Source organism: Drosophila pseudoobscura, chromosome X (assembly GCF_009870125.1).
Source record: "Drosophila pseudoobscura strain MV-25-SWS-2005 chromosome X, UCI_Dpse_MV25, whole genome shotgun sequence".
Taxonomy (NCBI): Eukaryota; Metazoa; Arthropoda; class Insecta; order Diptera; family Drosophilidae; genus Drosophila; species Drosophila pseudoobscura.
Genome location: NC_046683.1, coordinates 25,118,877 through 25,131,923, shown reverse-complemented (window position 1 = coordinate 25,131,923; position 13,047 = coordinate 25,118,877). Strand labels below are relative to the sequence as shown.

General features: G+C 44.1%; 1 protein-coding gene across 1 annotated transcript in view; it reads left to right on the top strand.

The window, feature by feature from the left end:
• tay (tay bridge) overlaps positions 1 to 6,905 on the top strand; it is a 79,267-nt gene extending 72,362 nt beyond the window's left edge. The window contains exon 15 of the mRNA XM_033384032.1: positions 6,878 to 6,905. Within this exon, the coding sequence (XP_033239923.1) occupies positions 6,878 to 6,890 (13 nt within the window). The 3' untranslated portion in view covers positions 6,891 to 6,905. The remainder of the gene's footprint in view (positions 1 to 6,877) is intronic.
• Positions 6,906 to 13,047: the final 6,142 nt, after the last annotated feature.

Sequence of the window (13,047 nt, the reverse complement as noted above, 5' to 3'; positions counted from 1 at the left end):
CCTCAAGCTCATGCCAGGAGCTGATGGCGTATCTCGAGTCGCCTTGATCAGGATGGCTACAGGTGTTAGCCGAAGAGCACTTGCAAAACTATGTCTATTGCCTCTACGAGATGAGGTGAAAGGCATGGATTCTTCCACGGGGGGAGTATGTTCGGGCGAAGCCCGAGTGTAAATTTTGTACCATCGTTCTATTGCCTTTCAATTCACTTTCCTTTCCGTTTTGGTCATTATGCTAAACTAACGTAACGTAAGCGTAGCTTTATCTATGCTCGCTTAGCAACATGCTATCGTTTAATCATCTAGTCTTTATCTATGCTCGCTCTTGTTATCTTTTCTTTCCTATGCCGTCGCTAAGCCGTCAGCAGCTGCGCGTGCTCTAGCAGTTACCGCTTGATATAGTTGGCGAACAGACCTTTTTTGTCCCCAATCTATTACTTTGGCTCGAGATCGGCTCGCTTGCCTCATCCAAGTGTATCACTCTAATACTATTGTAAAAGGCTCTGGCATCTTCGGCCACCCTCAACACACAAAATACCTATAATAAAATTTATAACGTTTCGGAAATTATTAATTCGTGAAATTATTGAACAATCATAGTCAGCGAAAAAGCTCGTTGTCTCAACAATTACTAAAAGCTTTACTTAATTCTTTTTAAGCTACATCAGTTTGACACTGTTTTAGGAAAGCAGCAGGTGCTGAGATTGAAAGGGACAGAGTAGCGAAGATGAAAAAATCGTGCGAAAAGTTTTATTTTAATTTGAAAATCCTACTGGAAGATTTCTACGTTGACGATGTTCTTACTGGATCAAACAGCGAGAATGAGCTACTACGCAACCGGAACGAACTTATACAACTAATGTTCTGCGCCAAGCTAGAGCTCGGGAAAGAGCCCACTTGTACTCTTGGCCCCCGTCGTGGTTCATTTCAAGATTCTTTTTCAACGACTATGGCTACTCAAACTGGATGGGAATTATGCCCTTTCAAGAAAATTGGCGGACAATTGGCTGAAGTGGCGAGCTGACCTCGACACATTGCAGCAGTTTCACTACCACGAGTTGCACGAATTCTCCGATGCTTCTTTCAAGGCATACGCTGTAGTTTAAAGCAGAGTATAACACGACGACGGCTCTGTGTCCGTATCTTTAGTGGCTGCAAAGACAAGGCTGCCTCCATTCAAGCAGCAATCCTTGCTACGCCAGGAGCTTTGCGGAACACTTCTCCTGAGCCAACTCATACGATCAATTCTTGGTTGTTGAACAACTCAAAGTTTTACGTTACTTTTTCAGAAAATGGCAATTGTTTGTCTACATTGGCCAAATCAAAATTGGATAATCCACTGTGTTCGGAGCAGAACGCAGCCGATTAGCTGCTTACCAAATAGCACCTAATTCTTGGCCCTCAGCCGCTTATTTTGTTTGTTACTTATGTCTATGTCACTCATTTGTTTGTTAAAGCTTTGCGCTTGCTTGCCCTGCTAAACGCTCTCTGCCAGCTCGCTCTTCGCTATCTCCGCTTTGCGTCTGCCTACCGACGTCGGCCGAGCGAAGCTGCGCTTAGCGATCGGAGCGGCAATGTAAAGGGCAGGCAAGCCACACTTGCAATTTGGATGTCACGCATTAAAGAACATATCGCAATTTTATTTCTGCGCCGAGTTTTATTTAATTGGAATAATTAGTCGGCCGATTGGGGATAAAAAACATTATCTCCACATAAAGTTTGGTGACCCCGACGTGATCTCTGAGTTGCAGTGTCAATTAATTATCATTCGCGATCGACATTCGTTAGCCTTAACAAATTTTCGGCGGTTAAGCACAATTTGGTGCTAAAACATACTTACATACACCTACATACACGCATTGCTGGCTATTAATTTCTCTGTCGCGACAATTCGGTCAGTGCAGTGCAGCGAACTCACTAATACACACAAGCGGAGTACAAAGCGGAATCGGACAGCTCGCACAGCCGCACAGCTAAAGGCATTAGCTGTAATCCCTTTGCTTTCGGTTCGCACTTCATACGTATACAGGGTGTCTTTTTCGGTCGTGCTGAGTGACTCTTTTAAAACCTCAACATGGCAGCACCTGAGCCTACCAATGTCGCGAACGCAGCAATGCCGAGTGATGTTGATTTCTACAAGCACAAGGCCGAGTCCGTCGCGCGCCAACTAAAGGCCATGGATCGCTTTCTCACCAAGGAAGAGCTTGCCGAGTTAGATGAGGCAGAACTTCAAGCTCGCTTAGAACAAATCGAGCGAATGAATGCGGATTTCGATGCCGCTTAAACGAGCCTTGAAAGGCTGGATTTCCTGCAGTTAGCCCATGATGCCCGGCTGGACTTTTCGAATGTTTACGTCAAGGTTAGGTCCAGGCTTTCGCGGGAGTTGATGGCTGCGCGCACGGTAAATGTTGCCAATTCAACAGCTCGGCATACTCTCGAGGGGAATTCGTCGTTGTTCGCCTATAGTAGTATAGGCCGTTCTCGAATGCCCGAGTTGCAGCTTCCGCGATTCGGTGGGAGCTACATGGATTGGCCAGAATTCCACTCAATGTTCTCGACAATGGTGCACAAAGACCATCGTATCCCAATCATCGAAAAATTCCAATATCTGCGTGGATGTCTAGATGGTGCTGCGCTGGATACGATTCGTTCCTTGGAACTTTCTGAGGAGAATTACGATAAGGCGTTGAATTTACTAATGTTGCGATTCGATAATAAACTGTTGCATTTTCAGGCACACGTCAAGGCTATTTTCGGGCTGTAAGGGGTGGAGAAGGGCTCGGCTATCGGCTTGCGCGCGCTCAGCGATAAAATCAATTCGCACTTGCGTGCACTGCAGACCTTGGCGACCCCGCAGGAGATTTCCGATGGGTTGCTGATCTTCATCACAGGCACGAAATTGGACCACAAGACCAAGGAGAAATGGGAGGAGAGCTTGCCGACGTCAGGATTGCCCAGGTGGTCAAGCATGGCCTCATTCTTGGAAGCAAGATGTCGGATGCTGGAAAATTTGGGATCGGCTATAGTAACAATTCCTAGCCAGCAGGTGGGAGAAAGTAAACCTAGCACCCTAATCACCTCCATTAACGATCATAATAGCTCAACATGCAAGTATTGCAAATCTTCCGATCACTACATATCCCGATGCCAGGCATTTCTAGATCCTGTCTTTTCTCGATACAAGGAGGTGAAGAAGCGCCATTTGTGTCTAAACTGCCTCAACAAAGGCCATTCATTGCAACGCTGCAAGTCAGGGGCATGTAGAAATTGCCAAGCCAAGCATCACACACTGCTCCACATGCAGTCGGGCGCTGACGCTGAGTTGCCGTCGCCGAGCACGGAACCGACCCAGCATGATCCTGCAAGTGCCCTTGTAGCAAGCAAATATACCAGCCCTCCCCCCTCGAGTCAGAAATCTCTGCCCAGCCAAAATGTGCTGCTAGCTACCGCAATCGTATATGTCAGGGGCCGTTTTGGATCGCTTATTCCATGTCGTGCCATTCCGCTTCTCAGGTTAACTTTATAACATCGAGACTCGCCAATCAGCTGCAGTTAGATCCTCACCCGTCTCACGTTCAAATCGCCGGTATTGGAGAGTCAGTTCTACCATCCAGCAAGGCTGTAGACATCGTCCTGCAATCTCAAGACAAAAGCTATCACGGTTTCCTCTCTGCAATTATCACTGCCTCAATCACAGGAATGCAGCCTAACTTCGGCCTAGACGCAAAGGATTGGACAATGCCAAATAATCTAAAACTGGCTGATCCTAATTTCGCCAAGCCCCAGCGTGTCGATCTGTTGATAGGTGCTGGTCTGTTCTTCGAATTAATGTGCGTAGGACAGATTCGACTGTCAGACCAATTGCCAACATTGCAGAAGACGAAACTTGGCTGGATTGTGTCAGGAAGTATTAAAAACTCTGAGAAAGCCCGTGCGGCGCTAGCAGTCGTTGAAGATCCCCCTGTCATCTCCGCTTGCGAGACTAATTTGTGCGATATTGTAAGGCGTTTTTGGGAAGTCGATGGAGATTATTCGCCCTCATCAATTTCGGAGGAAGATGTTCATTGCGAACAGCATTTCGTCACAAACTGCATTCGCCTAGATTCCGGAGCTTACTCCGTGCGTTTGCCAACCAAATTCAGTCTAGAGGAATTAGGAGAATCGTATCAGCAGGCGCTACGTAGATTTCTCAATTTGGAGAGGAAGCTAGCAAAAAATGCACAGCTTAAGGAATAATATATGGAGTTTCTCCAGGAGTATCGTGATTTAGGACACATGTCGCCAGCTTTGCGGCAGTCAGACCTCCCGCAGTACTTCTTGCCTCACCATTGCGTCCACAAGCAGGATAGTACAACCACCAAATTACGCGTAGTGTTCGATGGATCTGCCAAAACAGCGTCTGGAGTATCACTGAATGATGCGCTAATGGCTGGACCCACCATCCAACCTAAAATTCTGATACCTCTGCTTCGTTTCCGCTTTTTTAAAGTCGCCTTGTGTGGCGATATCTGCAAAATGTACCGCTGTGTACGCGTTTCCCATCCCGATACGCACGTGCAGTGCATCCTATGGCGCAATGACCCGAAGGAGGAGATTCAGGTGTTCAAGTTGGAGACTGTTACTTACGGAACCAAACCTGCCGCTTTCTTAGCAATTCGTGCTATGCATCAATTGGCAAATGATGAAGAGTTGCGTTTTCCGCTTGGCGCTGATGTTGCTCGAAGAGATTTCTAGGTCGATGATCTCATATCTGGAGGGGACAGCATTGATTCTGTCATCAAGATTCGTCAGCAGGTAAAGGAGATACTTTCGAAAGGATGTTTTCCCATACGTAAATGGTGTTCCATTGGTGTTCCCGCCGCTTTGGAAGGCGTATCGGAGGCGGATCGCGAAAAGTTCCTCACCTTTCATGACGGAACTGAAGTAACCAAGGCGCTTGGTCTAGTTTGGGATCCCACCACGGACAATCTTCTGTTTAGCTTCGCTCACGTCGGAACCGCTGCAGGCCCAATATCGAAGCGTTCGGTCCTGTCTACACTAGCTAGGTTCTACGATCCTCTAGGGCTCATCTCTCCCATCATCACAAAAGCTAAAATATTTATGCAGTCGCTATGGAACGAAAGCCTAAAGTTGAATTGGGACGAAAGCCTGCCCCAGGATCTACATACGACTTGGATTGAGCTGACTTCGCAGTTGTCGATGGTTGAAAACTTTAAGTTTCCACGTTACGTGCTTCGGCAGCAAGCAAAATTAGAAATGCACGCGTTTTGTGATGCGAGCCAAGCAGCATATGGCGCCTGTGTATACATGCGTTCGGAAGCTCTTGGCATTGTGCAAAGTCATCTCTTATGCTCTAAATCCAGAGTCGCGCCCTTGAAAAGTATGACTATCCCCAAGCTTGAGCTATCCGCTGCCCTCGTATTAGCCGAACTAGTGTCCACCATAGTTAAGGGATTATCAGCTCCATGCGAAATACATTGCTGGTCGGATTCGTCCATAGCCCTTGCCTGGATTCGAGAATCACCATTGAATTTTAATATATTTGTTTCTAATCGAGTTCAGCGGATTCAGGAGCTCACCGCTGGAATGACTTGGCATCACGTGCCCACAAAGTTGAATCCTGCCGACATCATATCACGTGGATCCACGCCCGCTGAACTAATGGATAGCAGCCTTTGGATCTCTGGACCACCATTCTTACGTCTTGAGAGTTCAGAGTGGCCTGCAGGCTTGCAATTGCCAACCGATGTACCAGAACGTCGTCATGCAGCATTGGTTGTTTCAAACGAAAGGGATGTATCGTACGATTGCAAATTTCAAAACTCATTCGGATCCATGCAGCGCGTCTTTGCTTACATATATCGATTCTACATTCTCAAGGACAAAGGCATAGCGCGGTCAAAGGGTCAACTTACCGTAATCGACATCAAAAATGGTACGCATTTGCTCATAAGGGCAATACAGCAGCAACAATTTTCGGAAGAGATAAGGGCCCTCGCCAGCAAACAGGCCCTACCGCCAAAAAGCACGATGGCCTCACTGAATCCATTTCTGGATAGCTTTGGATTGCTGCGGGTTGGAGGCCGCCTCCAAAATGCCGAATTGGACTACGACGCGAAGCACCCGATCCTGCTTCCTAAGGGACATCCTGTCACTGTCTCTATTATTATCTTCTTTCACGAAAGGTTTCTCCACGCAGGAGCTCAAGGATTGCTCGGACTGCTTCGGCAAAAATTCTGGCCTATTGGTGGACGCAAATATGTTGCGGGAATCATTCGCAAATGTGTTAGATGTTTTCGTTTGAAGCCAGTGCTGAGGGAACATATCATGGGAAACTTGCCTGCGGATCGCGTAAGGACTAATCCAGCATTCCACACAACGGGCGTTGATTTTTGCGGACCCTTTTATCACAAGTCGGAAGTCAGAAGCAGGCCTCCTATCAAATGTTACATCGCTGTTTTCGTATGCTTTAGCACCAAAGCAACTCATTTGGAAGTCGTTCGGGATCTATCTACAGAATCCTTTCTGGCAGCATTAAGGCGTTTTATAAGTCTACGTCCCAAACCTCGAATCATTTGGTCAGACAACGCAACACATTTTGTAGGAGCAAAAAATGAGCTTTTGGAGCTTCGTCAAATGTTCCTCAGCGATCCTCATACGTCGGCTGTGTCACATCTTTGCGTTTCTAGTGGAATCGATTGGAAATTCATCCCCCCTCGCTCACCACATTTTGGGGGTTTGTGGGAGACGGCTGTTAAAGCAGCTAAATATCATTTTCATCGCATCGTCGGGACCTACATTTTTACTCTTGATGAAATTCAGACCTTGGCTTGTGAAATCTCTGCTTTGTTAAATTCCCGTCCGCTTTATGCAATTACAGAAAGTCCCGATGACCTAGATGTGCTCATGCCAAACCACTTTCTCAATGGAGCCCCGAAAGCTGCATTCGACGAGCCAGATGTGACGCATCTCCGGGTCAACCCACTTAGTCGATGGCAGCGGCTGTGTCAAATGAAGCAGGCGTTTTGGAGAAAATGGAGCACAGCGTATCTTTCGATTCTTCAGGAGCGGAGCAAGTGGCAGTCATCGTCTCCAAACATCAAGCTAGGAGCGCTAGTCATGATGAAGGAGGAAACGCTGCCACCATTAAGGTGGCCGCTTGGCCGCATTGAGAGCGTCATCCCAGGAAAAGATGGAACCATCAGGGTAGTCGTCATCCGCACTCAAAGAGGCCTTTTCAAGAGGGCCGTTGGAAAAATAGCGGTTCTGCCCCTTCAGGATGGATCTGTTGAAAGTCTTTGCCTTCCAACGGGGGGTGAATGTTCGGAGCCGAACGCAGCCGATTAGCTGCTAGCACCTAATTCTTGGCCCTCAGCCGCTTATTTTGTTTGTTACTTATGTCTATGTCACTCATTTGTTTGTTAAAGCTTTGCGCTTGTTGCCCTGCTAAACGCTCTCTGCCAGCTCACTCTTCGCTATCTCCGCTTTGCGTCTGCCTACCGACGTCGGCCGAGCGAAGCTGCGCTTAGCGATCGGAGCGGCAATGTAAAGGGCAGGCAAGCCACACTTGCAATTTGGATGTCACGCATTAAAGAACATATCGCAATTTTATTTCTGCGCCGAGTTTTATTTAATTGAAATAATTGGTCGGCCGATTGGGGATAAAAAACATTATCTCCACACACTGGAAGAACTAATAGCCCGAGTCTCCTCCTGGCAGAAGCTTGTGCACACTATTGGCTATGTCGTTCGCTTCATCCAACGCACGAAACATCCATCTCGGAACAGGAGCACCCAATCTGTTACATTTCATGAGATCAGGACTGCACGGTTTCTGTGTTACCATTACGTGCAAACCTGCTTTCAAGATGACTACCAATTGCTACTTGTCACCAACCATTGAAAATCATCTACTCAGGGTCGGCGGACGATAGCATCACTCACAATTGCCAGCAGAGGCAAAACATCCAGTTTTGTTACCAAAGATTCATCGCATCATGAAACTGATCTTGGAACTCGAGCACCGGGTCAACCTCCACCCTGGTGTTTCTGCACCCTTCGTATTTGTTCGGCAAAGACAAAGACAGCATACATCACAGCAACGAATGGCTGATCTACTGATCATTCGTATCACACAAGCACACAAGCCAATCCATCTCAAGGATGGCAAGGTTCGCTAACCACGTATAAGCAAGGGTTATATATACCTATTCGTTTGCCTAACACACCGACTTGGTTACTCACACCTTGGCGGATGCTGGCATCCAATGGGTATTCATTCCTGCTGGTTCACCTCATTGGGGTGAAAAATGGGAATCGGTAGTTCGATCGGTTAAATTTCACCTTCGACGAGTCGTCGGAACCTCAACGCGTACCCTACTTGCGCAGGTCAGCGAAGTGGTCAACTCACGTCCCCTGTGCTACACACCGGATACTGAGGTGAACTATTTATCGCCGGCTCACTTCTTAATTGGACGACCACTCACCACCATACTGGAGGCTGACTTGGGTCACATTCCTGTGGGTCGATTGGGGTAATGGCAGAGTATCCTGTCTATGTACCAAGGTTTCTGGAAACAATGGCATCAGTCTGCAACAGCGTCCAAAATGGACCACGTCAATCCCTAACATCTCGATCGGGGACGTTGTGCTTGTTAAGAAGTCCAACAGCCCACCGGCTTCATGGAACATTGCACGACTTATAGAAGCCTATCCAGGAACGGAAGAACTAGTTCGAGCAGTCAAGCTCAAGACCGCATCTGACGAATTAACTCGACCAATTACTAAAATTTATATATTGCCCCGTTCAGAAACTGTGTTTCAGGGCGGGCCGGGATGTTGAGGAACGCAGACGATATTCGTGACTTCCCATATTTAGAAATAAGTCCATCGCTAAGCGAAGAAGCAATCGGGAAAAGGGAGCAAGAAGAGATTGGAAGAGACGCCAAATATTATTTTTCGCCGCAGCGACGGTATTTTCAGTACCAAATAGACATCGTACCGGAAAAGAACAAAATAAATACAGTCCACAAAAATCACTCGAGCATATTATTCAAGAACATACCTCTTTATAAAATCGGAAATTCCAGGTGTTGTACTCTCCTCTTCTGGCGCTGGATGCTCCCACTCATAGCTTTCCTTTGGTATATGTATGTATCTGCAGACAGGGTATTGTTGCGGTATTGTTGCACACGTCGCGGTCAATTTGGTAATTTATTTTGAGTACATATGCATGTATGTACATGTGTATGTTAGATTTTAATATATTCTTCACTCGTGTCACTATCTATTTTAATTTGTTAGTCCACCCTGGGAGCTATGAAATTTTAGAATAGTTTTTCTAAATAAAAATACCGAAAACTTGGGTGGCTAAAAATCTTTATATTTTAAACGACGAAATGAGCGGTTGAACTCAAATAGCTTTTTTCGAAATTTAACAAAGTATTCAAACAATTTCTTCTTAGCCTAGCTTACCTACAGTGGCAAAGCGGGGCGAATTCGCCAAGAGCGAGAGAGCGAGCTTTTATTGCGCTCCCGCTTTGCCCTTAACCTAACCTACACTAGACTTCATAAGATTCAAAAACCTAATAACAATAACACCAATTAGACGCCAAATGGCGCTACAGCTCTGTTTGACAAATTTTTTGGTCTACTATTATTGACTAGATGCAAGGACTTGAGTTTCTTATTGATGTATATAGCAAAACCCCCACCTTTTCTTTACCGATCATATCGGTATAGATAAAATCCATTACACAAAATGACATTATCACATAGATGCGGCATAAGATTGTTCAAAAATATTTCGCAACTCATTAATCTTACCATACAGACTCTGAGCATATGACACTCTGGCATCTGGCATCTGGCATCTTTTTGTTTTGCCAGCGTACGAATCAATATCCTACTATTTGTGGAAGTCTATTCATATAATTAAAATAACTTCGCACTCTATAAAAACAATATAACTTAAACTTTAACATTACCATTAAAATTTTTTTAAATTTTAGTAACTAAAAAGGTTGTTCTGGCCTGTATCAACTGGCCTGTCAACTTCACCTGGATCACCTGCTGCAAAGTCATCTTCGGAGGTATCCCGTAACAATTTTGTATTAAAGTGATATTTAATATGTATTTTATATCATTTTCATTAACTTACCAGCTCTGTGGGGCTAGCTTCTGATTCGCATTAGTACGACATGGTCGTACCAATCATGCTTAGGTAATTATGTGGCACTCCGTAGTCAAAACAGCACTTTCCAAGTCTGCGTAGGCCATACCTCTATATTTAAATAAAAGTAATATTTTTTCACTTACAATACAACTTTATCTTGTGCACAAGAATGCTATTGGTCCTGCTTAGTTTCATGGAATTCCTTAGTTTTGTCTTAACCAGATTAATATGCTTTAATACGCGCTCAATTTCCGCTTTTGACCAATTATTAGATTATTGCAGTAGGCAAACCATTATTCCAAATAATAAGGCTTTGTTAATTTATATATTAATATACTTGCTTATTTTATCTTTTCATCTGCACGTACTCGTCGCTTAAAAAAAGTGAGCTCAACTAAAGGAGAGAGAAGCAAAGAGCGCAAAGATTTGTACATTACGGCATTGTAATAATCAGCTTGTTCATTTCATCGCCTCTTTGAAAACAGAAAGATTCGTTCCTCATTAATATAAGCGAGGGGGAACGTTGTGACAAATACTCATTTTGAGTATCGGGTATAAAAAGCAGCCTGCGAGTCGAATTCCATTAGGTCGAGTGATAGCAGTTTCTTCGATTCCCTGCGATAGTTGCCAACAGCTCGCAACAACGCAGCCTTCTCATCGCAGGATTATCACTAAATCAACCGCTGTTTCGTGAGTTCTCTGTTGGATCCTAAAAATTTATTTCAGCCTCGTGGGGGGTGTAGTAAGTCCTGCTGTAAGTAGTTGTCCTGTAGTAAGAACACCAGCCAAGTACTTTGCGCGGAAAAATTATTATTATTTATTATTTTTTTTCTTATAATGGATGATGAAGATATAGCGATTATTTCGGCATATAGAATTAATCGGAAAAGGTCTTGATAGCCACCACAAAAATTATAGTGCCATAATATCTTGCTGTTGTATTTTACACAAAATTGGGAGCTTGCAACAAATGAGCAGCCGGATCAGCCCGATAGCAGCAACAGTTCTGCTGACTTTAATCAGCAGAACAGATACGATCTGAAATCGCAAAATATTGTGTAGACCGTAATGAAAATTAAAACTTATTTATTTTTATTTTTTAAAACTTCTAACAAGTCGTTCTGAAATTTCGTTTGGGTGCTGATTAAGTCCTGCACCATCTTCTCCTGCCTCATTTCGTGCTCTTCCTTCTTTCTGTGGTGGCCTTTCTGTTCTTCGAGTTGGTCTCTGGTGATCTCTGCCAAAAACGAAATGTTATCGTTTTTGGTTTTCTTTGGGAAATTTTCGGAAAGGCAAGACCTTACGGACCATCCCCGAAATGAATGCTAAATGGTCGTCAGTGTGAATAGCCTGAATAGTGAATACATCAGTGTGAAGTCATAAGATTCGTGTGAATTGGTGCACAAAACATTTCATACAGTGGGTACGTTAATATTCGGCATTTTTTTTTTCAACCTCAAACGCGAACAAAATCCACACAACTACAAAAAAAAAATGTTTAATGAATAAAGCTTGAAGTTTTACCTTTTCAGGCAGGTATACATATATAATAATGATCTTATGTTAAATGGATACAGAAAATATAATTAAACAAAAAGGCTCCAAATTTGCGTTACTTTATTATTCGGTATTTTCTTATATGACTAAAAAAAACCTTCTTAATCTCGAAAAAAAAACGTTATTTTATATCTTATTATGATACCCATTATTTTTTAATGTGTCGCTTAGGCGTTTGTCATATTTTTTATGATTTTTTGGGTATATTCGTGGCCGATTTTGGCAAACTCTTCCTGAAGCCGTTCCTCTAACGTGGATTTGGCCGATATTGGCGTTTTGCGTATACGGCAACTTGAACGTGTTGCCAATGCCCATTTTCCTTGCCGACTGCTTACATTTTTTTTTCAAATATTTCAGATACTGATCTTGTTTCATTATTTCTCCAATGAACACCAGATTTCCTAGTCCTTTTTCCCAAATCATAACGCTACCCCCGCCGTGTTTCACTGTTGGTCTTAAGTGATTCTTATGCAGCTCAGTATTTGGTTTCCGGCAACCCATAGTTTTGTTTAATTTGCTTTCGTCTAAGAATATTACATCATCACACCAGCTTTGGTCCTTTTTGGCGTACTCCTTCCTTAATTTTCGGCTGCGCTCAGAGAGCAAAGACTTTTTCCTTGCGACTCGTCTGTTGTACCCATGTTTTTTTTTATGGTACGTCGAATATATATATATATAACATATCAAAAAAACGGTTCACAAGGAATGGAAGCGTGCGGACAACTAATTCAGCGTCTTACGATCCGGCTATTTTAAAAACTATTCCACGGGTATAAAATCATAGTGCTTCGAAGCCCACGGAACGGCACATTGGAAATACAGTCAATAGCATAAGTGTGTATACCCTGCCGCGGATACACACATCGACAACACGATTGCACTCCGACCAACTTTTTAGTCTACGAATTTGAGTGTATGTATATAAGGCTAAATACCATTTCCCTCTAGTACTGGCGGCAGCGGTTGACCATGTCCGAACTATTTATTTGACTGCTTCCTACATGGGTACTTCTCGAGCTAAACCAATGGTAAACGAACGCCGAACCACTCAAAGAAGAGACAAAAAATGTTTCTCTGTATACTTTACAACCCACCGCGCACCAGCCACCGAACTTATTCGGTTGGGATGAAACGTCTCACCAGTAGATGAAGAAACGAAAAAACATGGGAGAATAATGATGAGATCAGGTAGCTAAAAATTATGCTGTCCTTTTTATACCCGATACTCAAAATGAGTATTGGGGTATATTAGATTTGTGGTAAAAGTGGATGTGTGTAACGTCCAGAAGGAATCGTTTCCGACCCCATAAAGTATATAT